This window comes from Pomacea canaliculata, linkage group LG4, assembly GCF_003073045.1.
Source record: "Pomacea canaliculata isolate SZHN2017 linkage group LG4, ASM307304v1, whole genome shotgun sequence".
NCBI lineage: Eukaryota > Metazoa > Mollusca > Gastropoda > Architaenioglossa > Ampullariidae > Pomacea > Pomacea canaliculata.
In genome coordinates, this window is record NC_037593.1 from 18,139,481 (window position 1) to 18,164,652 (window position 25,172).

Here is a 25,172-nt window from a genome sequence, read left to right on the forward strand (position 1 = left end):
GAAACTTTTAAAAAAGGACCACCTTCGCGCCTCCCTTGTAAGCACGTTGCGCCCCACAGGTTGAGAACCGCTGCCGTATGATATGTAGAAGCTATTTTCATACTCACCTCTTACAACGTTTCTCGCTTTCCTGAACTTGCCCCACCTATTGGGACATAGGTAGATAATATTTCTAGGGGTGTAGGGTTACTGTCATACGCTTGAGCACACAACAGGTAGGTGGCACAGTCGGTTGTGCACAGGTATAAATCAGGCGGGTACTGAGCTCCTGCCGTCACCGCCATGAACACATCGACAAGGAAGTGAAGCTGTCATCGGTGGGGAGGATGTGTTGGCCGGTGAGTCATACGTTATGCATGTACACCTGTCTTGTAGTGGACGTTCAGCTGTAACCGGACTTGTTATATAAGACTGCATCATCATCATCATCATCATCATCATCATCATCATCATCATCATCATCATCACGACACACAGAGGGAAAGTGGATGAAGGCAGAGTAGAGAAGAATGTTGAAGAATTGTACCAATGTTTTGCCAGCCATCAACTAACAAGTAGAGTGGAGGTTGGTTGTTATCAGGGTTGTGTTCGTTCGTTCGTCGTTTTGACTAAAAAAAAAAAAAAAAAAAAAAAGAGAGAAAGAGCAAGGATGACAATTTATTTTTAAATTAGTCATGTGATTTGAGTTATTCTGTGATCCTCACATGATTCTGGCAAATTGTCAGGGTTAAGTTTTAACACAAACACACACCAAAGAGAGTTTTGAAATCTGTAAAAGCGAGTGCCCCCTGTGATGTCGGCTAGTGGGATCTTCCTTTATGCAGTCGTCTTTCAGACATTCCCTTATCACCCCACCCATTACTTTTACAGAAAAATAGCACAGCTCAGAGATATCCGAATATGCCGCACAACATGTTTGTCCACTTACTGCGCTCATGTCTTCTGTCACAAATAACTCAGGCAAGTACAAATACAGATAAGAATCTAACTGTGCGGGGTAATGACTGAAGATATCTTCAAACAAGGACATTGGCAATGCAATGTAAGTGACAGATGACTCCAATATTTGCCGAATTGTTGAACAATGTTCCGTCCATTAGTGGGACAAAATATAACTTTTTAATCATAGAAAAGAGTTTGTTAGGAGTGTGAGTATGCGCTTTAAACATTTTGCATTTATTATTATTTTAATAAACATAAAACAACAGATATTCAAGAAAAAGACTAATATTGTGATAGGGCTTACATATATATTTTTAAAATTTTGACATTTTTTTTCTGATTGTTTCCCTTTCCACCTCTGCCGTCCTCGAACCTCTTTACTCCCTTTGTACCTGAGATTTGAAATAAGGACAGAAAAAGGCAAGAAGAAATAAGTGTACTATAACTAATCTGTACTGAGGGCAACCGAATCCCAACAGTTACAAAGAAGAAAAAAGTTCGGATCGCAAAATATGTTGGTATGAATTTACAGTAAAGCTTTTAAAAAACTATAGCGAGAGTTTCATTTCTCAGAAAAGAGGACACTAGCACAGTTCTGAAAAATCAGACCTGAAATATCCCTCCACCAGTAAAGGAGGAAGAATTTGTGTTTTGCGCTGTCGGACATTGAGACTATATCTCGTACCCGTAATCAGATGTTAGGCGAAGAAAAAGTCGTTTCAACACATGACAGCCAATATTTACTGTACTATGATAAAAATTTGACCTTTGCGCCTCTGGGTCTCTCAGCCCCTATGTGCCCCGAGCATGGCATGTACCCCACCACGTATGGCAGTGATTTACTATCCTCGATTATCAAACTTTATTCCAGCGTAAATGTTTGTGCATCAACCCGGTTCTTTTGTGAAACTATTCCTTGTGTAGAACTATACTCATTTTTGAGAGTTTGACTTATTTCTTGTAATGAATCTGGGCGTGGCATTTCTTTTGTGAGAGAGATTGTGGAGAGAGACTGGGTAGAAAGTGAGAGGGAAGGAGAGAATGTGTGTGTTTTATTGAATGTGCTTACACTAGACCTACACGAATGTCATACAACTTCTCTTGCTGTCCTGCTTTATATCTGACAGCAATCTTTTACTTTTTGCTGCTTTTGATGTGTGGGTTAGTGACAATTGTTCTAAACAGCGATCAATTTTTGTTTTGTTTTGTTTAAAGATTTCCCTGAAATTTTGTCTGTTAATTTAATGTCTTATTCACAGTTATTATATTTTGTCTGCAGTAATATTGACCGGGAAGAAATTTCAGTCCTCCATCTTCAATGAGATAGAGGGTGCGCCAAAGGTTTGTTTGATTTTCTTCTGTAGAAGATACCACTTACGGTAAAATGGTTTTCAGAATTAGTTGTAGTAAATTGTATGTGCTGTGATAATAAAACACGGTGAAGCAGGATGAACTTTGAATATAGTGATCTTTCAATGTTGATGATATATTTCTACGATATCTAAGCTTACAGGATGGCCAGTGCGCAGCAGGAGGGGATGTCGCACGCGGTGCACGTGCCGTGTTGTTTGAATGACGAGTGTAAGGAACACATGGATCGTCTGGTCGCCCTTCTGGAGGAGAGAGGGGTCAAGTGTGTCTACCAGGCAAGAGGTGACTACGGTCTCGGAGGATTGTTTTCAGATCACTTCATAAACCTTTTCAAGAGATGCAGGAGAACCATCATCCATATTTGTCCACAAAGTCTTCAGATGGTATGACCCTTATTTATTTTATGATAACTTAATGGGTAAATGAAAAGTACCCCTACTACACTACATCCAGGTATCTGCTCAGCCAATGAAACTCTTACTGTGTTGTTTAGGCGTATCTGGGTACAAATATGAGGTGAAGATTATGCCACATGTTTCTATGCATTGTGATGATTGTAGGTGTACATGCTGTTTGTGCGCATGTGTTATTAGTGTGTGTGCGCGTGTGCGAGAGAGAGAGAGAGAGAGAGAGAGAGAGAGAGAGACAGAGACAGAGACAGAGACAGAGACAGAGACAGAGACAGAGAGAGATACAACTATTTTACATCTTTTCTTTATCGGCTGTATTCCATATTTAAGACATGGTACCGTAGTTATGAAGGGAGGGTAAGTTGTTGCCCTGGGGCAAAGTAAATAATTCATGGACTAGCGCCTTGTTTTAAAGCGGTGTTCAGACCCTCAAGATGTTGTTTTTCCCTTGGAGCAGTATTTATAAAGGGGTGACAAATGTGTCTTGGGGTCAAGAAACAAAATAGTGTCCGCGGGCTCTGGACTCCGCTTTATAACTTCAAAATCAAGACGCTTTACCTTGAGTTTTCTTATTTTACCCTGGGGAAAACTACTGACTCTCACTACATAACTACGGTCCTTGGTAGTGGGAAGAAGATGATATGGACACATGCTAGGTTTCCGAGCTCCTCGAAGAGTAACAAGAACTAAACTAAAACTAAAAGTTATACGACAAATACGGTAGAAAAGATGATATTAATAAAACGGGTGTTTCGAAGTGTGTGTATATAAAATCGCAAGCGACTATTCTAGAGATTAAGAAGAACGAATGAAACAAACAAATGGAAAAGTAGGCAAAGGACAAAGGAGTAACTAATTTTGTCCGACTAATAAAACAGATCAGTGGGCCATCAAATTTTTTTTTCGGAACAATTAGATCAAATTTTTAAAAAAAAGACAATGAAATATATGGGTACACGAAATTTCAGAAGATCTACAAAAGGTTAGAACAAGTGATGTAGCGATCCTTTTCTGTATTAAAGATACTGTTTTTATATCATAGGTTAAGCCGGTGAAAAAGGTTTTGATGAGGGACCCAGAAAAAACGTCTTTCTTTCGCATCCCGTGCTCGCCATCGAGTTTCCCAGACGACCTGGATGTCCACATGTTCAACGTTTGGAATCTGTCTGATGAAGCTGTGAGGGAAACATTTGTCAAGGAAATGGCTTACGAAATGAGTTCTAAGACACTCACACAAGAAATACCTCTTTCGTTCGAGGAAGTTTATACGATCAGGAAAACAGTCTTTACACCTATTAACATTATACATCGGGGTGCAGAACATCCAGTGGTGTGTCTGCATAAGCTACTGTTTCTTTCATCAGCTACTGAAGAGAAAATAAGTAAGAGCTTTTCTTTTCTCTTCTAGACCCTGCTTTTGCCCTTTTCTTTGATGATGATGATGATGGATGATGGATGATGGATGATGATGATGATGATGATGATGATGATGATGATGATGATGGGGGTGGTCTTTATCGCTCGTATCTCTCTACATCTTTTATATAAACGTACATGAGTGATTTCAATTGAAACTAAATTATTCTTTGTTCAGCCATTTATTTAATTTTCAATTTTCCTTGGACGACTTTTTTTTCTGCTCTCGAAAATCAAATGTTTGTGATGCAACATCTGTCAATGCATATTTTCAGGAAGAAGTGTACTTGAATGTACCAATCAAGAACAGTGGTCCACCTTTCTCAACCAAACGTCACCGCAAGATTTATTCTTTATTCTCAATAAAGTGCTGCCAGAGCTCTACAGGAGACGCCAGATCATTCACCTCGCTCACCTGGCAGGAACTCACATTCCCGCACTTCGCGATCGTACCTTGCGTTTTGTGCAGCTGCTACTTCTCAGTAACGACCCGACCCCGTGGTCAAGAACCGACTTAAAGGAGACTGAGATCGCCATGTTCAATACACTTTTATTACAAAAAGACACCATGCCAGTCAATACTATCGTCACATATCTGATGACACTCGTCTGCTATATCATGGCCTGTAAAGAAGCGAATAAAGAGAAAGAATGCGATGATCACTTTGGTGTCATCACCAGCCGACCACTTTTCCAGGCAGCAGAATTAAAGAAAAATAAAAGGAAGTCTGTCAGAGGGACTGCAGATTTATGGATCAAAGTTTTACACCTCTGTGTATCACACTGGCGAGAACAGAAGAGTAAGAAGCGGGATGTCACATTTAAACAACAACCTAAACAGCAATGGATAATGGAGCTGCTAGGTTTTATTTCACGAATTATACAGGTAAAGAGACAACCTAGAAAAATGTAAACCATTTGTAACAAATAATTTTCATTTAACGTATAAAAAATATTTTGTGTATATTCAATTGATCACCCGGTCATATAAATATATAAAGTACATGCTACGTATCCATCAATACAACAATATAGTTAGACATCGACAATAACAGATTTTCTTCTTTAAAAAAGTTCGCTATAAAATGTAATTAATATCTTGCCTGCATTTTAATATTTTCTCTTGTACTGTTGTTTTATTTACAGCTGAACAGAAATTGTCCCTTTGATTTCCGCATTTTCCCCAGCTCACAGATTAACATACAAGGCAGAGGAAAAGATTCAACAAGAGGATTGATAACTATTCTGGTTGCAAATGTTACTATCTGCGGGATGACCGCGCTTTTGGAGCACAAAACAAGTAAAGATTAAAAAAAGTGACTTTTTTTAGACGGAAAAAGTGTCAGAAGCAAACTTTTCTTAAAGGATTCAAATATTTTAATATATGTAAGATAATAAACATATATGTAAGATAATTAACAAGATGAGTTAGATCCTAGAGATTTATTTAGTATTCACTGGTTTTTCATACTCCTTGGATCGAAAAGCTATGAAATACATAATTATTCAAAGATGTGTAATCCCTCTGATACTCATTTACAGAACTTGTTTGCAGCGGACCTGGTATGCAGTTCTAACTTCAATGAAGTTTGCCGGGAGGCAGCATCCCGCCTTATTGAGGCTCTGTCATCTCTCTGTGTAGAGGACAAAAGCCTGATGTTTCAACAGCTCACAACACTTCTCTTTCATCATAACAGGCATATTCGTATGCAGGCACTTCATTTGTTCGTCCTTGATAACACGTAAGTTGAGAATCGACTTTCAACCGACCAAACGGTTATCTGTGGAATTCCTTTTTTTTTCTTTACCTTGGCAAATTGATAACAAAACTTTTTGAAATATGGTCTGTAAGTAAACCACACGGAAAGCCAAAATTTAAATAAGTTTGAGCGTAGAAATGAATAAAAAAAAATTTGATTAAAAAAATAAAGCATGTATATTTACAGTAAATTTAATCGTGTTTTATTTATTAATAAGTTTTATTACTACCGACTGAAAGTCAGGCGAGTGTCATAGCTTTGTATTGCTTATAGAGCTTTTAGTATATCCTAACTTCCTGAAAATACCGACAGAAGGGATATATGAAAAGGAAGAAAAGAACGCTGTAGGCATACATTCGCACACATAAACTGTCGCGGATCGCCGCCAGGGTCGTCAAATGCGGCACCAACACACGAACACACACGTACCCACTCGCTCGCCCAGACCCTAGCGAGCCTTTGATGAATGTAGACCACAACACAGAGGAAATGAACGGTACAAATAGTGAGTTTAATCACATGTGGATAAACAGTTAAAAAAGGAAAACACACACATACACTTTAGAGAAAATACAGGACTACACCACACCCAATTAAGAGATAATAACAGAAATAAAGACAGAATAATAAGGGAGATAAAAAAGACACCCTTACACACTGCGGCACAGTGCTGTCAGAGTTCTTGCCCCTGAGGCCTATGGCCTCTCGCTAGACGTAGAACACCGTGTACTCTGTTTACACTACTTTAGTTTTTTGTGGCCTCGCGCTGACCACCACTGCACAGGACCGGAAGACGAATGCGACGAAACGAAGAAATGAAGGAAGGACGAAACGTAGTCAAGACTCCGCATACACAAAGGGAGTGGGGAAGGAAAAAAAAAAGGGTGCTGAAGAATGAGACGATGAAGTTGAAGAGACGACACAAGAACAAGGACCAGATCGACAAGATCACACGAAGATATGAAGAATATAAGAAGTTAAAAAGGAATAAGAGTTACAAGATGACAAGCCCGCAACACCCACGTGCAGGCCTGACGAGAGGGGGGGACAGGGGGGTCTAGTGTACCCGGGCCCGCGGCTGTCAAGGGGGCCCGGCCTTGGTCAGTGGATTTTTTTTTTTTCTTCTTCTCCTTTTCTTTTTCTTTTAAAGAAAGGTCTAAGGACAGAACACTCAAGCATTACACATGCAGAAGTTGAGTTTCAAGTCTGTAGAATACAATTTCGGGGTACCGGGGCCTGTCGTGAGAAGTGTAGTCAGCGGGTATCATATTCTCGCTGGACAAGCCAAGAGGCGACGGCTGCTGGACACCAAAGATTTTATCGCGTGTGAACCGCCCTGAAGAACGTTCGTGCCTTGAGATTGCTGGCTACAGGTGTCACTACGGGAGGGGGGGGGGAATGGAGGAGGGGGCGGGCCCTGCAAGCAAATCGGAATTAACAGTGGCGATCAGGCAGGTATGTTACTGATGTGTGGCCACTCTGTGAACCGACATGGTGGGGGCCCGCCCCTGGCGCTGCAGCCTGTAAGCGAGAGACATCAAGGCTGCTTTTTTTCGTAGTTACTAAGCAACACTGAGACTTTCCTTAACCGTATCTCCATCACCAAACAAACAACTACATTAGTCTACACAGTAGATCCTTGATACAATGAGACTATATTATCCTGTAATACTATCGCAGCCAGCAAAATAGAACACATTACTGCAAAACATTTTAAAAACTGCTGTCCCGCAAATATTAGGTTTATAAATTGATCACGGTGGTTCTTTTGCTCTTTGCCGACAAAGCCCCCGGTGAAAAGTAGATACTATCTATCCACCATCCGTCCCCCAAAGCCACCTCGGAATCTTTCTGATTGTGCGCTAGTTGTCGTCAAGGAAGCTGTCATATATGATGCTGTATATTGAGTTTTGCGGTGGCTGCGACATTTGCTTTTCGAATTATCACATATATTTGAATGTGTTTTTAAAGGAGCTTCGTGTAACGTATATTTGTTTCACGATGAAGAATGGAAGAAAAGAAAGGTTTACAGATGTGTTATGAGTTATGACATAAGTGTTAGTTTGTCCACGTTTTCATTAAATTTCTCCATGTCTTGAACCCCACAATCAAGGTAGAGGCAAATTATGTTTTAGTTTAGAGGCCAGTGACTAAGATGACAGCAACTTCCACCCATGCCGGCCATCGTGGGCCGTAATGCATTGTTGCTGACAACACGACAAAATGGAAAGTTGGTGGGGGTGTGATAGTTTCTGGAAGACTCCACGGAATGGACTGGGAATTAAATGGACGGGGTTTGGAGCAATTGGAGGCAGGCCCGTTCTTAGCCCCCGCGGGGCCCGAGGCAAAGGGCATGTGCGGGGCCCTCACGCCACGATCATACGGTTTTAGTTGGGATCTAAAGTCACATATCAATCAAAAGCGCGGGGCCCCTTGAAGCGCGGGGCCCTAGGCAGATGCCTCGTCCGCCTGCCCCTAAGCACGGCCCTGATTGGAGGTGTAGACTGACATTTTTATGAGATAGACGAGTCAGCGGTAAAGTCGCCGTGTGTTTGACCTGACATTTAATTTTCCCATCCCTTTCGATCGGAGTCATTGGACCAAAGAAAGCTTGGACAGTTGGACCTTAGAGATAGCAATAGTCACTTAATTTCACACTCACTCTCCTGCCTGTCGCACGCTGTCTTCTACACTCGAAAAGCCGAGATACGCTGCACTTTGTTATTATGGTAAGTACACTAGTTTTTTATTTATGCTTCTGTGATTTTCTGTTTATTGGCAAATAGCATTTGACAAGGCAGGAACATCAGTGTCAATGAGAGTGACTAGCGTCTCAAATTGACTGACAATAATGAAGTTTGTGAGAAAAGCTCATTAAGTTTGTAGCACTCTAGTAGTGTACGAAGTATAATGTCTTTGGGTTGTAGATTTGCATCTATATTCCAGAATGTTCAGCACGGCAGCAATGTAAAAGGTAGAATGTCTTGTGCGAGGGAGGAAATGATGTTCAACAATGTAGCAATGTTCACAGTAAAATGTCTTGTGCGAGGGAGGAAATGATGTTCAACAATGTAGCAATGTTCACAGTAAAATGTCTGCGAAGAAGGGCTAGAATGTTCGAGGGTAGGGAGAAGAAATAGTAGGACTGACAGTGGGATGGCAGCTTTTGTGAATTTGAGAGAGAGCAGTTAGACCAGACGCCGAGCAAAACTGAATAAAAAACTTCAGTGTGGAATTCAATCTCGGTGTTATTTCTGGTACGACAGCCCACTCTACGTAGCCATTTGACATGTTGGTTACAAGTTTTTAGTCAGCAGGTAAAATGACAATATTAGTCTTGTATAACTTTGTTCTATGAACTATTACGATTCAGCTAAAATATGCTAAACATTTCTATTTTTCTGTCATTTTTACAAAACCTTCTAATCTCCTTAAATATTAAAAGTATTAACAGTTACTAGCTAACTAGTCTTTAAAACAGTTGCTTTGTCTTCTAAAACTGAGCAGGTATTTTAACGGCTAGTGACTGATGGCGGTTGAAGTTGACCGAGTTTATGCTTCGTAAAAAGTTGGATAAATTCAAAATGTGTGTGTGTGTGTGTGTGTGTGCGCGCGCGCGTGCGGTTTTGCTAAAGGAATAATATAGGAAGGGACTTTCGATAGGTGCTGCGTGTTTGTTATGTAAGTTGATAAAAATGATAACTGATGTGCTCTGCTGTTCGTCGCAGCAAACACTTTTTTTAAATGAGGTTATTCGATGAAGACTTGTTTAGGCATTTACTTCTTTGGTTCTTCCTCTTTACATGTAGAAGTATAAATCACTTACATAGAGAACATTTCCTTGCACGTCAGTGAGCTTAGTACAAAAGGGCGATGTGATACCACAGTGTTGGGATAGACAGAAGACAATTAGAAGAGGTACTAACGAGATTACGAGAGAGATACGTCTTAGCCCTAGGCAGTTTTTAAAAGGTGATTATTGTATGACACTACAGTCAAATCTCCCTACTATGCCACCTACCGGGACAGAGCAAAAGTGGCATAGTAGCGAGGGTTCGTAAAAACGGCTTTATTTGCTCAAGTTACTTGTCAGTCCAAAGCTTTCAAGAATCGTCGGCTGGCGCTAGCTGTCTCCTCTCATTCTCCCCCTCACCTCTTCATCCTCCACCCCTCCCAACCACATCCGCACACCTGCATCCTGTCGCTAGTCGACCCCCTCCCGCTCTCCCGCTGTCACCCGGCCAGCGACCATCACCCCACACATCGCCAGCCTCCACCCTCCCTGTGTGCGTGCTAGGTTCCATCCCACCTAACTGCCATGTCCCACACTACCGTACAGTATAATAATCGAGCACTGCGTGGAATTTCACAACTTGTGTCTTTTAACAGTCACACAATAGTGGCATAGTAAATTTTTTTTTACATTGAATTTATAGTCGGGACCGAGCAAAAGTGGCACAATACCGAGAGTGGCATAGTAGCGGGGTGGAATAGTAGAGAGATTTGACTGTATTTTACTATTTTTTTTTACTAAATAGAACAGTGTGCGAGATCTTGCAGGCCTTATAAGCAATCTTTTTCAAAGTTTACGCCTTTGCAACGAAGAGGTCTACTTACCCACGGTAGAGTAAAATGTAACGGGTACAATTTCATTCACTTTCTTGCATTCATTACTAGCATGGGTACTGCATTTTGTCCAGGTGATGTCCGTTTGCCTGATAATCTTCCTGTCAAATTTAGTTGAGTTTGACAAAATGTGTGGATTTATATCGATGCCAGTGCCATGCGCACCACGCACTCATGCACATACCCCTCAAGTGCTACAAGTCTGATCCTTTAACATCATTTGTCCTCATTTACTAACCACTCGCATGTAAACAACTTTATGTTCAAGTAGTGATGTAGATCCTAGTGCACTTATCCTACTGTTTGCAGTCTATATTTCGTTACTGAATGTCACGGATCAGTCCGTGCCTCCTTTGTTGTTGTTTTTTTTTGTGGCAATTGCGCCTGAGTTTGGTGAAAGGAAATGGAGGGGGGAGCGGGGTGGCGTAGCCAGCCCTGTGTGTGTGTGTTGCCCCTCTGCGATGGACAGTCAACGGCGTAATTAGTTGACGGATATAGAGGTCGTGAACCCCACGTGAGTTTCGGACTTCACGTGCGGCTGAAAGAATGCGACACCTGGTCTAGGGGACTGGGGGTGAAGATTTAAGGCGGACCGTAGCGTCGGTCGGGGGGGGGGGGGGAGGGAGAAACGAGTAACAAGAGGACGTATCGAGCAGCGAGTTGAGGGGGGAGAGAGCCATCCAGCGATCGAGAAGCTGATTGATACAGCGGCGGCTGTTAATTGTGTTAATTGTGAGTGGAGTGTATTGATGACGGACTTGCTGTACCGTGTTTGCTACGGAGCCGCTGCTGTTGCTGTGTTTTGGGGACTGCAACCTCAGTAGAACTGCTGCTGAAGGTTCCTCGCCGAATCTGCTACTGGGAGCGGTGGACATCGCCGAGCTGAGAAGTTCCAGAGAAGAACAACCCGAGCCGACGACTATAGGCGGGCCGCATCTCATCACAGCTGGGGAGTGTTGAGCAAGTGGGCTCCACTCTCGTACTTGACAACGACGACGACACACCGACCGTGTGGAGGGCCGTCGCTGTCGTCTTTAAAAAGTCGTGCAATGGAGTGTCGAGGACATTGACGATTTGATTGTCCGCTGGTGCCGACAACTCAAAGTAAGACTTTTGCCTTTTGAGTTTACCTCCAGAGAGAGAGAGAGGGGGAAGGTCGTACCCCCCATTGTTTATCTCCACCGTCAACGTTAGAGGGAGAATAAGACGGTTTACACGGACTGTGTGTATGTGTGTGATGAACATTAATGAGCACACCGACATTGCTGGTGGCTAGGAAGGTGTTCGGAGAGACGTATCGTTAGATGTGTATTGTAACGGACATATGTATGAGAACTGTTGTAGCAGCCTGCGCGCTGCCGTAGTGTCGGTGTTGAACCAACCTAGGATGTATACTTTCTGATTTAGAACGGATAACAGTGAACTTGTGCTGTATGGTTTAATTTGACCTGCTGGAAATTCTTGTATTACAATTTATGTTTTTTTTAGTATTTTTTTCTTTTTGGTGTATAATAAATAACAGAACGTCTCAATCTGAAGTGATCTCTTGTCGTTCTTCGTAAAGAATGCGCAATGTCCGACTACCGGTCGTGACACTGAATGAAGTGTAGATATTGAGATTCGAATTGTAAACATACATTATATGCTGGGAAAATAATTTACGATTACAAGTACAAGGGGCCCGGAGAGGTCGTCTGTCCCGGGGCCCGGGCTGGCTCTCGGCGGCCCTGCCCACGTGACGCTACAAAACTGAAGATAGGGTGGGGAGGGGCAATGAACAGCGAGCCCCCATTGGTGCAACAAGGAGCAGACTCAGCATCAAGCAGACGACGCGTGACGTAGCGTGGGCATGACGTCAGGCATTGCTACAGTCAGCGAAAAAAAGACCTCGACCTTTCCCCCCTCGAACCGGGTAAAAATAGCCTGGAATATGACGTCAGATGTCGTCTGCTGTGAGCGGTCTTTCTATTACCAGCGTCCCCAGCGCTGAGAGAAACACAGACACAGAAACATGGCTGACATGCGACATGCACCATGTGTAGAGACCACCACCATATCACTTGACGCTGCTTTACCTCATCACTCATGAGGTCTAAAAATTGTTATAGTGTAACGTAGGTGTAATGTGTGAAGTGAAAATGTACATAATCACATTGCAATGTATATCTATACAAGGAAATGTCTTAACAGTAAAAATTTCACGACAACAAAGGTACGGGAGCATGACGACAATTCTGTGGGAAAGACTGGTGCTGACTACGCAAGACCTTCTGTATCCTCTTCTGCAAGACAACAGGAACACCAAGAACTCTCACGAGGACGAGGACAAGGACGAGGTGCGCGGCGGGTGGACTGTGGTCAAGCACAAGCTTGGTGCTGATGGCGTTTTGACTCACGTGTTGCGCCCCTCGACCTATGAGCACCGGAACGAAGTCCGATGCAGCCTGAAGGACAAGAGGTTTCATGAACTTCGACTGCTGAAGGAGTTCCAGCATTCTCACCTCGTTGAGCTTCGAGCCTTCTGTGATATGTGCTGGCCGCAGTTCTACATCACAGAGGACTACTCGACCAACGCTCTGCAGTCAATGCTTGTGAACAAAAGCAGGAATGACAACTGTTTTTCTCTGAAAAAGTAAGCACGGCATTTTACTTATATATATATATTTTAAAAGTCTTCTTAACATGTTTATCACCTCATTTGGATTATCGTTTTTATTAGCTTTTATTATTTTGAAATAATAGCCTTTCTCTGTTGCTGTCATTTGACATCTTGCCATTGCGAAGAACAATAATCTTGCGATTTGTTGCATTTTGGCGGCTTTTACCTGAAAAGATACACCGACCCAACACATCCGACTTTGATTATTTAATATACTTCATATTGTATAATGGAGATACTCCATACAACTGTGAAGGACAGAAGAATGACTTTTATCAGAGTATATTTAACAGTTGCGGCCCTATGATCAACTGGGGGTTGGGGGGTTAGTACAAGAAGACATTCAACAGTAGGAGATCTGTGTAATCTGACGATGTTTGTATTAAAATTCTATGCATTTCATCCAACCATTGTGAGGTGAGTACATTCTGTAATTAGTTTAGAATAATAATCTACAAGAAACATTGGTAATAATCGTTAAAATTTCTTCGTTTTAGTTTTACTTTTCCCATATAGCAGCTCGAAATATAAGACCCAGCTCTAATAATGTATATACAAGTCGCTTGTTTTATTAAACAGGAAAAGTCATTAATATTCCGACTTCTAATCACATTTTGTAAACATAGCATAGACTGCTGGGATGTGTGAATGTGGGTGATGTGCCGAGATGTACTTTTGCTTGTTTTTCTGAAGCAGTCTGAGAAATAGTTACTTTGCTAACTCCCTACGTTAGTGAAGTTGAAGATATCTATCTATTCACTCACTTCATTAACCAGCTCAAGGAACTAAGTACAGCTCTTTCAGCTTGTTCTTGACTTTCGGTGGGAAGTGGCTACAACGCACAGCATTTTTCAGAGAAAAGAGAACAACAGCAATACTACTACTACTATAAAAACGTGAAAAAGAACAAAAGAAGGAACAATAAATGTTTACTACAGAGTGTTTTTTAATAATGACTGAACTCACTATAATCCGAATCCGACTGAACTAATATCGGGAGATACAAGTAACTGATAAAGAGAGTATTTTGAATTTTTCCGTCAAAGATTTTAAACACCAATCAAGTCTTCATAGAGACAGTAGCTATGGTTAAAGAGTGTTCGTTGTATTGTTGCAGGCTTTTGATATTTGTGATCGACGCCTTGAAGGGGGTTCAGTTCCTTCATGAACACAACATCGTGCACAGGGATCTGACTGCTGCAAACGTCTTCATCACCGCCAGTGGGCAGGTCAAGCTCAGTGGACTCATGCAGGCGCGCAGACCTTCAGGAGACACAATCAGAGGTCAGGTGCTCACTTCTTATTCCTTTTCACCCCCAGTGGAGAATAGAACAACTGTTGGTCACTGGGCGACACGAAGTTCGGTTACGTTGAATGAGCTTTTATTTGTTTCCTTTATTTTAGTGTTCTTTGAAAGGGTAGAGTGGCTACTATGAACACTTTCGTGTAACGAAAAGGAAATACAAGAACTAGTTCAGAGCCAACCTGCAGCTTCACCCAAATGCCTCTGTCAAGTTAACGTCTTGTTTGGTATTGTCCGACATTTATGCAGCATTCCAGGATTTTATTAACATGCAATCTTCGTACAGAATATATTCAGAATCAACCCCCACAAATTTGTGTTGCATTGAATCTACCAAGGGTAGATAGAAATTGCATTAATATAGACATATTAGACTGCGGATCTTTGAGGAGACCATGATATGTATTATTTTTTGTGTACTTTGTTTCACCCACGTTTCTGCAGATTTTGAATGCTCTTTCATACCTACGCGATGGACGGCTCCCGAGTCCCTGCGGCATTGTCAATTCTCTAAAATGTCCGACATGTGGATGGTGGGCCATCTGATCTACGAGATGCTGACACACGGCAGACTGCCCTATGCTGACGTGGGGCCAGTTGACTCCGAACTGATCCCGATGGTGAGTTACAGAAATGTCATAACAGTGTGTCATACTACGTGACAATTCAAAAAGTAGTCTTTGACAAGTCAGTCTCATCAAATCCACAATTGACGCTGTTGGAGTTCTTATTCTATATGGTCCATCACATTTTCAAAATCATTTAAAGTTTACTCCTGTAACATGTCTTTCAATTGTTGACTTACGGAACGTTTACAGTGCACACTTTTTATCTACCTTTTATCTTGTAGCTTGAAAGAGAGACTATATAATGACTATATAGTATTGAATGATTATACGGACTTCTGTAAGTATTGATAAAAACCAAAAAGAGACAGTTTTCGACATGTTTAGGTGGTGGCTGGCAGGAGAACACTGTGCGACGAAGCCTGCATTCCAGGTCCTGTCCATTCAGTCATCATCCAGCTCACCAACATTGAACCCTCGTCACGTCTGCCCGAGGTCAAGGCCGTCATAGATGTCCTGGCCACTTTTGTTGATAAAATGAATGAAGGTTGTCATTGAAATCTTTAGTCTCGTCTTCTTCTCTTTAATTTGTAATATTGTGCTCTCTGGTGGTAACATATTGCTGTTGTTATTTGATCCTCACTGTCTAAGAACATTTTCTCTTTATCTCCAAGGAACATTTTCTGAGCTGAAAGAAATCAAACTAAAGTATTTTAAAAGCTATTTGTTACCCTTAACATTATTGACCATGTGGTGGCACGGGTCATTCTTGCAGGGTCCAGTCCAGATGCATTTCGGTCCAGTCCAGATGCATTTCCTAAAATTTCGAAGACCATATGGTGTCCCCGCCCCCCTCTATAGCTTCAAACTGTAGTATTCTAGGGGGTTTCTGACCTGCATTTTTTACGAAGTATTAGATGATGAAAAATTGATATAAGATTTCACTTATACATCTCGATTTGCAAGTTATGTTAAAATAAATTGATAAAAGATTAATTGCAGACTTGAACAGCGTGAAATTTCCGGACATACACGCAGAAGGTCAAGCAGCAACAGAACATAGGAAGGTATAGTGCTTTCCTGGAAAAGTCTATAATAATTCTTGGTATTTATTGCACTTCATTGGACAAAATAAATTGCAAAAAACTGTGTATAAATTTATATAAAAATGGGTACACATAATGTTTATAAATATAAATAACTATAAATATGGATCCGTTTTGCTCGGAGCTTTGCACGTGAATCATTACGGGCTGTGGATATTTTCTACTGCTACTCATTTGTCTGTGGCTTTTATTTCCTCTTTCCTTTAGACATGCATGCATTTTAATTTTGTCAGCATATGAGGTGTCAATGATTTTTTTTCTTTTACGATGTTATTTTTGTGTGATTTTTTCCTCAGGGTCCAGTAATTTCAATGCTCGACACTTTCTTTGGAGGCTTCAGTAAGTAAAATTGACAAATCTGTGCTGACACCTCGACTCGAGTGCTAGTTAATGCTGTTATATTCAACTGGCAAATTAGTCAACAAAGATTTGAGCCCACTGAGAACAGATGTATCGTCCATCTTTTTCTTTTCCAGATGAGACATTAGATGAAACTTCAGAGGAAAGACAAGACTATGTAAACACTTCCAAAAGACACCAGAGACCTGTAGTAAGCGCCTCTTGCACCCAGAATAAAGCAGTCGTATTTTTTAGTTTAATTTTCTTTCTCTCTCTAAGTTTTATGTTATCTATCTTTCCCGTTCTCTTCCTTCTACAAGTACCCACTCTTCTACATTGGCAGTGAGCATTGGCTGAATCGGGTTCAGATTTCGTCTTGGGACCAGTGGTCTTTCTTTGCATGTGGCACCTGTTTATAGAGTCGGCTGCTTTGCCTTAGTACCTGGCTCTGCGTGAAACACCAACTGGCCCCGAGTCCTAATTTGTGTTTCCTTCTCCTTTTCGTACATATCATTACTCTCCGTTTCTTTTATTCTTGTTATCATTCGCTTTTTTATTTAGTGTTTTGCTTTTCTACCTACTATTTCTTACCTCCAACTTCTATTTTTTTCCTTCTGATCCAACAAAATTGTCACAACGAGCTTTTAGTTCTTTCTGGTTATTCTTAAAATGTTTTTCACAGTAAGGTGATGAATTCGCGCCGATATACTTTTGGTATCTACAGCGAAGCCCAATGTCAATCAAGGAGCTATGTCCAAAGGATTTTTCTTCTGATGTCTGGTCTGTCCTAACTGAAGGTCATCTGCCGGGAATATCACCGCTGATCAGTCAGCCAAAGAGGAATTCAGAAAGAGAGCTTGAGATTGTGAGTTCTTGTTTCACCTTTGGTAATAAAGAATGTGTCATTGTGTTCGTAGACAATTCAAAAACAAGAACTTCTTGACAGTAATTTTTTAAAATACTTTTTCAGTCATTTGCCATTCCTGCAAAGTACAGCATTTGCTCCCTTGAACGAGCGGTGGTGAGAAGATGGCTGGGGAATGATATCCAGGAGTATGTCGAGTGCCTGGGAAATATTGCTACCGCCATCGCTGAGCTCCACTCACGAGGACTTGTCCTGTGTGATTTCTGTGCTGACAAAATCTTCATTGAGAAGGTCCCGACCGCGACTGGGGAGATAAATAAAGTAAGTACTGCGTTATGTCGACAGTGTCTGAGATGCTATCTCTTTATTTCATGTAGCATCTCTTTTAGCTACTACTGGGACTAGTCTGCGATTGTACACATTAATTTGATTAATTAAAAGGTCAATATATGATGAAAGGAGAAATAGGACTGATCAGGGGAGAGAGTGAGGCAGGGGAAGGAATAGAGAAGACTAGCTGACAAGTTTATTTAAAGTCCTACACTGGCATTTAGAGAGAACGGTTAGGGTTATCTGCCTTTTCAGAGATAATGAATGCACGTAACCTTCACCCCTAGTGGCCGTTTGGCTTCTTTGACTTCTCATCGACATGTGCGCAGTATCTGAACTACGTCTGTGCATGTTACATTGTCTCTTGCAGATTTACTCCGAAATTAAAAAACCCCATTCCATTACGTTTCTAATGAATTTACTTAGACAATGACCGTGAGCAAAATTGCCAGACGAGTTTATTGGGTTTATTAATACGTTCTCCTTTATTGTCTGTCTAGAATTGCTTGATTGTTGTATATGGAACATGTTAAATTTTTTGCACTCGTGAGGACTGTTACATTCACTCGAACGACTGTAACATACGCAATAGGCTAACCCTTATGTATATGCAACACTGCCAAATTTTTATAGTTTTTATTAAAGCCATGAACCTGGGCAATGTTTGCTTGAACACATGCTGGAACTAGATGGTTCCAGAACAGACTGTAAACCTCATTAATACACCATTAGGTGTGCCCATTAGTGCTGCCAGCAAAACCTGTACATAACTCCCACCTTCAGATACCTAATTACAAAAGAAGGATTCAAATAAAGTGGCAAGGTTTTTCAGAAACTATTTTTAACTGAACATATTAATGTAGATGACCACAATTATGACGATAATGAGGACAGAAATGTAATTGTCTTCATGCCACCGGATTAATCTTAGATCTGTCATATTTAACAGGGAAACAATCGTCATTACTAGTTTATTGTGCAGGTGGTCTGGTTCGCGTCCATTGCGAACATCCGCAGCATGCAACACCACGTCAACGCGAGTGGTCAGCTGATAGAAGTTCCTCCCCCTCAAAACAGCGAAGCTCTCCGCAGGTGCAGTTTTATTTTCTTACTTTAAGAGATTTTATTGTACGTGTGTGCAGTGAGAAAGGGGAGGGGTAACTGGAATTGTTCCTCTGTAAAAAACGGAATTTTTGAATCTTGTAAACCATTATGATTATCTGATCAGTCTTTAGGTAGGCGACAAATTCTGCGTCAGTCTACAGAAATGAAATTTCAGAGCTGATGATGTGCGATGTGCGATGATATAGCTCTTGTATAGAAGCGTACTCTGAGGGCGTGACCAAAAAAGTCCTATGCAATACACAAAGAAATATGGGAACGATGTGTAGAAAAAGTCTTTTATTAATAAGACAACAAAATGGATGCTTCATTATTTATAGGATCCGTAATTTGTTTTCATAACCGTAGAAAAACTTAGGACCTTACATTATCACCCTACGATATTTACTTCTTTATGTGTCTTATGTGTGATCATGAGATGTCTTATGTGTGTTTTAAAATTATTTTGAAAAATATCTCGGATATCTCAAACTTTATCTCAGATAAATATATTAAACAAATCTACTGAGGTCATCATAAATTATTTCATTTTGGTGTATTCGCACCTACAAATAGATGGACTTTTTCTGCCACACAGACTGTATTAACTGCGAAGCGTAGTAGGCGGTGGGGGGTAGTGTTCCTTAACGGCCTGTACAAATCATTATTGCTCAAGATAATAAAGCACGCTACCAGATTATGTAATATCGTGCACGTGCAAACCAGAACTATCTTTAGACTTGCAAGATATGTACACGAACACATGCAGAATACATAATAAATCGGTTATTTTGTTTGAAAATTGTATCATCAGAGCAGCGCCGGAAGTTGTGAAGCATGGACTGTACTCTCAAGCCTCTGATGTCTTTTGCTTCGGCCGCCTGATGTGGTGGGTCTTCAACACTTTTTGTAGAGTTGAAGTTGGCGAGGAAGTAAATAAACATGCACAGGACCCGTTCGCAGAGGTCGACGACTCCGAGGTAAGAACACAATATGCTGTTACTTACTTGTAGAGACTACGGACTAACCGCTATCATGGTATTATTTTACTTACAGTGTCAGTATTTTTATTTTATATGGCTATGGGTACAGAACAATATTTTGATCTGGGCATGTTAGGTAAGAATGCAAAATGCAGGCTGGAACTGTCTTGACAACCATGAAAGATCTTGGCCTTAGTGGAATATGAATAAAACCAGACCAATAAATGTATCCTGTTACTGGTTTCAGAAGAGAATAGATAAAGCCTTTCGTGATCAGTATATCCAAAGTTGGCTAGGAGAACTAGACTCCAAACAAGTATACTCAGATTATAGAATGTTCAAAAACACCTTTTTCCGAAGACATTATTTAAAAATAATTTCTCCTCATTAATATCTCCCTTTAATAACCATATAGTTACTTTCTAGCGAATGAATGTAGGCAAGCTAAGATCCATAGAAACGAAATTCATTGTAGAGACTGTAACACCAAGGATGTATGGGATGAATTTTATTATCTTTTATAATTCTAAAAACAATTGTTGACCAACGTAAACATAAGTTCTCTCTTTACTTACGATCTTAATGGTTATAAGTTCCATTTATTATTAACTGAGAGTAGATTTCTTACTGAGTCGGTGACCTAGTAGAATTAGTGTGTGTGTGTGTGTGTGTTTGAGAGAGAGTACATAGGAATATGTGTGAATATGTGCATGTTTACTTTTTTGAATATCTCGGTACCCATTAGAGTGTGACAGATTAATAAAGAACCTCGAACCTTAAAATCTTGAAAATCCTTACGAAAACGTGAAAATGCATCCCTAGCTTTTAAGATAACACTCACTTTATTTATCCAAGAAGGCAATGCGGGACATATCTGTAAGCTCCTCGCTCACACATTGAACATGTATTTTGTATAAAGATCTCAATGTTGTAAGCCAGATTAACATGACTTGATCACAGCTGTACTCGAGAATATCAGACCTGGGCGCAGCAGCATTAGTACAGAGACCTCCTGCTTGTCCGCCTGTCCTCTACCACCTGATGCTGAAATGCTGGGAACCACGACGATCAGAGCGACCATCAATACAAGATTTACAAGAACTTCTTACTGGGTGAGTATAAACTTGAGATATGGGAGGGGTGTACGCGTTGATATATGTGTAGCTGAGAGAAAGAGAGAGAAAATCCGTCAGGAATGTATATAAAATATGTATATATGTATATAAAAGGAATTTATCCATCATACCTAATTAAGCATTCATGCACTTTTCTATAGTTATATAAATATATATATAATCATGTGTATGGATGCGCGGGCGTGGGCGTGTGTGTGTGTGATGACGAGGGGGTGTTTGGACGAGCTTGTGCAATCGTTCCCTTTTTATTATCTTAAAATACACGCAATTACAATACATATATCTTTATATAAAATCTATATGTAAAATAGTTTTGCATTCTTCTCCTAAATGTGCAACTTACTGAATGAAGAGATAGCTGTTCTGTGACTCATTTATTGTTCGGATTTTCTCAAAACAGAGTGGAAGACAGCTCGCGCATTGGAAACCACAACCAGACCTCAGAATATGATTATTTTGAAGGTTACAGTGAAGCAGAAACAGATGATGTTTATAACAACCCTGATACAATTAACTCAGAAATAGGATGCAATGTGGAATGTCATAACCAAAGAGCAGAAGATGATAATGCCGAAGGATACAGTGACATTCCAGACTACCACTTGTCTTGCTTATTGCCCGAGTCAGAGTCTTCATGGAATAACGATTCCAATGAGCTGTACGAAAGTTTCGGTTCTGAGCCAGTGGTCGCCTCGGGTATACAGAGGTCCCTCCCGCCTTCTACCCGACCTCATTATCCGCTGCCTCCGCCACCTTCGCAGTCTGTGACCCAGGATCGCGAGAGTCATGCGGATCGGGTTGAAACGGGCTCAGGATATAACACGAGAAGCACTAGAAACCAAACACCCCTAGAACATGATGCACAGAGTGCTACGGGTCTCAAGAAAGGACAAACAAAAAGAAAAATAGCGGGATCAGATTTAGCATCAAATTTATCCTTGGCAGAAGGTCCTTTATCTTTTCCATTTGGTAAGCGAAATTCTTTCTCAGTCCAACAACAGCAGCCAGCATCAACAACTAAACAATATCCAACATCTGTACCTGAACAAAAGCTATCACTGAAAGCGAAGCAACCTCCATCAACACTGGAACCAAAGTTGCCACACGAACAATCGCGATCAACTCACCTGGCAGAACAAACACCTGTTTCGTCACCAGCGTCGCCACCATCCCCTCTTCTGCCTCATCATCGTCACGTGGCGCAAGTTTCCTCCCAGCACCGACAGCCACAGTCGGTCAGTCCGCCACCCCTCCCCCCTCGCCGTTATGCAGACTATGAACATTCAGACCCCGTTACTTCGCCACCGTCAGCTGCATCAGGGGCATCGTCCTCCACCAATGCCCCGCCGCTTCCGCCTCGCCGGCCTAGCAGTTCATCTACACTTGAACACTCCAGTCCGCCACCTCGTCCAGCGCGTGGGTCTGGGCTGGTCGCTACATCCATTTCTGTAAGCTCACTGTCACCCACTCCTTCAAATTCAATTTTAACAACTCCTTCAGACCCACTCTCATCCACTCCTAGCTTACTTCCATCCAATCCTCCACCTCTTCCACCACGTCATTCTCTGAGGAAACCTCCTTCTACACCTGATAAGCCTCAAGAGTCAAACTCTCCACCTGCAACATCCGGTTTATCACCACCCATGTCACCACTGCCTATTGTCCCACCCCAGTCACTTCTCAGGTTAGAGGATCAACCTTCAGCAGCTCTTTTGCCACAGTCACCCATCTCTACTTCACTAACGGCATCATCTTCACCAGCAGCGACATCACGGCCGATGCCTCAGCAGACAATAGCATCATCTTCGTGTGGACATACATCTTTATCACGACCGCATCCTAAGCCTCGTAAGCATAAATTACAATCGTGTAAAGCACACAGAGAGGATTGTGAAAGTTCTTTAGCAGGTGGAGAGTCCACTCACCTGGCAGGTGAAGCGAAATACACCTCTACATGTACAATTCAGCTAGAAGTCAAGAATATAAATCTTACAAACAAAAAGGAGGAACATACTTTAAAAGTCCTACCTTCTACTTTACTTACAGCAAAGGAGAGAACAGATGCACCTACACACAATGCCTTCCATACAACAGAGGATACAGACAACAAAGCAACAGACGATCCCGTAGATAAAAGTATACCAGTAAGTGAGGCAATAAAGGCAATAGATGCCAGAACAAAAGCTACTGAGGCAATGGATGATCCAGTATATACAAACACTCAAGCTAGTGAGTCAATGGATGATCCAGTATATACAAACACCCAAGCTACTGAGGCAATGGATGATCCAGTATATACAAACACCCAAGCTACTGAGGCAATGGATGATCCAGTATATACAAACACTCAAGCTGTTGAGGCCATAGATCCAGTATATAGAAACACACCTGGTAATGAGATAACAGATGATCCATATGATGACACACTGTGAAGCCAGAGAAGATCTCTTCTAGTAACTCCCAGACCACAAGACAAGCAAGCATATTTGACCAGCAAGTCACTGAAGGAATGCCTTGACTGATACTCACGCATGACAGATACAATAGAAGGAATCTCTGTCAGGAAATACCACGCCAAACCGACATCAGACAATTGTCTGCCTGCAAACTTCCCAGCCCACTAGGAAAATACCTGGACTGTCATTCTGGTGAAATAATGAAGCCTTTTTTGTAATAAACTATGTAATTTTAAGGAAATTCCATGCATCTTTAATACTCAATGAAACACAGTGCATCATTGTTTTTCAGAGTTGAGTACTGTAGTCTGTAGTCTCTACATCTGTAATCTGTCAACTAGTATCAGAATCACAGTTGAAAGAAATGTTTCATGTCAAACTCAATGACGGGGCTATGTCTTTGCCACGCAGTGTCTTTTCTGTTAAGGCAAATGTAACTTACATCATTGACACTTTCTCCCTATATACATGCATGTAGATATAAATGAACATTTACAGTAGTATACCCGTTTTAAATCGCAATGTTAGTCGTGTTAAATCTAGTGCTTTAGCAGATTAATTGTTCTGTATACGAATCATGGGTTGTTTAAAAATGGAAGAAAGTAGTGTGATTAAAGAAGCTTTTTATTTTCATATAACTGATTTAATGTATTTAAATAGTGTATATCAATGTCTATAAGCACACAATACAATAGATACAATAGATGTTTCCTTTCAACGGTACATGTATACTCATCTGTATTTGGATTTGCTTCATACAAAACTAAACAAAATTTAAAGAAAAATTTAATATTATTATATATGCATTTAAATTTGTACACACTTGTGTGTTTTTTTGTATTTCCATATGTACTTATTACAACTTCAATAATCAATCATGCTACATTGAAGTTAAAATTTTTGTGTTCTAATACTTATATACTTATATCTTATATTTCAGTCTATTTAAAATGGAAAGCTGATCCAAAAAATGTAAGAAAATCAAAGAACCAAATAAGTGTTTATGAAATAGTATTTCAATAAACGTGTCAAGTAAGAGTTTTACTTGCAATCATACTTAATAGTTAAAACTGAAACCATTGCATTGTATATAAAATCAGTTTTAGCTAATGAAATCCATTTCAAGAAATGATATTCTACAGAAAAATCAAAATACTTTGCTACGTAACATACACAGTTCTGTAGCAAATATATAAAACATTAAGATTGTGATTAGATTAATTTTGGTGTGTTACAACTCTCTTTCTGTCTCTCCTTTCAATTGCCAAGTCAATAAAATTATGTCAGAGCTTTTAATTTAATACAATATATTAGAACAGCGTCAATATGTCTTCATCTGTCTTGCAACACTATTAAAGAAATAAATGTAGTTGAAAATAGTGATTCGTTGTATAAAGAGTTGTTTTCTTCTGTTGCATCTCATGAAGATTTATTTTTTTAATTATGGTTCAGTATATATACATATATACATACCTTTTCTATAGTATTTTCTACAAGTTTGACTCTATACTGTTCAATCAATATTTGTTTCTTTTCGCTTTGAGTTTTAGAATTATTTACTGATATCTTTGTAATATTATCAGGGCTTCTGCTTACGCCAAAAATTGCGTACAGTACGCATTAAAAGTTCGGAGGACCCCTTCAATTTTCGTCAATGGGGTCCCCTCCAAAGTTGGGCGAAGAACAGGGACCCCCCCAAAATCTGAAGAAGGGGTCCCTGGGACCCCAAAGAATTTAGCCTTAGCAGAAGCCCTGATTATTCATTAAAGTCGAATTTTCTTTTAACAAAGCATTTTTTGCTAA

The 25,172-nt window shown here is 40.6% G+C and overlaps 1 protein-coding gene across 2 annotated transcripts; it reads left to right on the forward strand.

Annotated features, from left to right (window-relative positions):
* Window positions 1-68: 68 nt before the first annotated feature.
* On the forward strand, window positions 69-24,887 carry LOC112562575. 2 transcript variants are annotated; one of them, XM_025235888.1, is made up of 20 exons: window positions 69-338; window positions 2,222-2,283; window positions 2,449-2,696; window positions 3,766-4,105; window positions 4,415-5,025; window positions 5,286-5,439; window positions 5,695-5,881; window positions 12,738-13,157; window positions 14,302-14,468; window positions 14,932-15,107; window positions 15,441-15,600; window positions 16,056-16,120; window positions 16,456-16,498; window positions 16,636-16,709; window positions 17,223-17,363; window positions 17,469-17,684; window positions 18,676-18,785; window positions 19,609-19,774; window positions 20,738-20,889; window positions 21,314-24,887. In XM_025235888.1, exons 3-20 carry the CDS (start codon window positions 2,457-2,459, stop codon window positions 23,343-23,345), a joined length of 5,454 nt encoding a protein of 1,817 aa, XP_025091673.1. In that variant the 5' UTR covers window positions 69-338; window positions 2,222-2,283; window positions 2,449-2,456; the 3' UTR covers window positions 23,346-24,887. The 2 variants fall into 2 exon arrangements, with proteins under 2 accessions (XP_025091673.1, XP_025091674.1); XM_025235889.1 differs by lacking the exon at window positions 69-338 and adding an exon at window positions 888-1,042.
* Window positions 24,888-25,172: the final 285 nt, after the last annotated feature.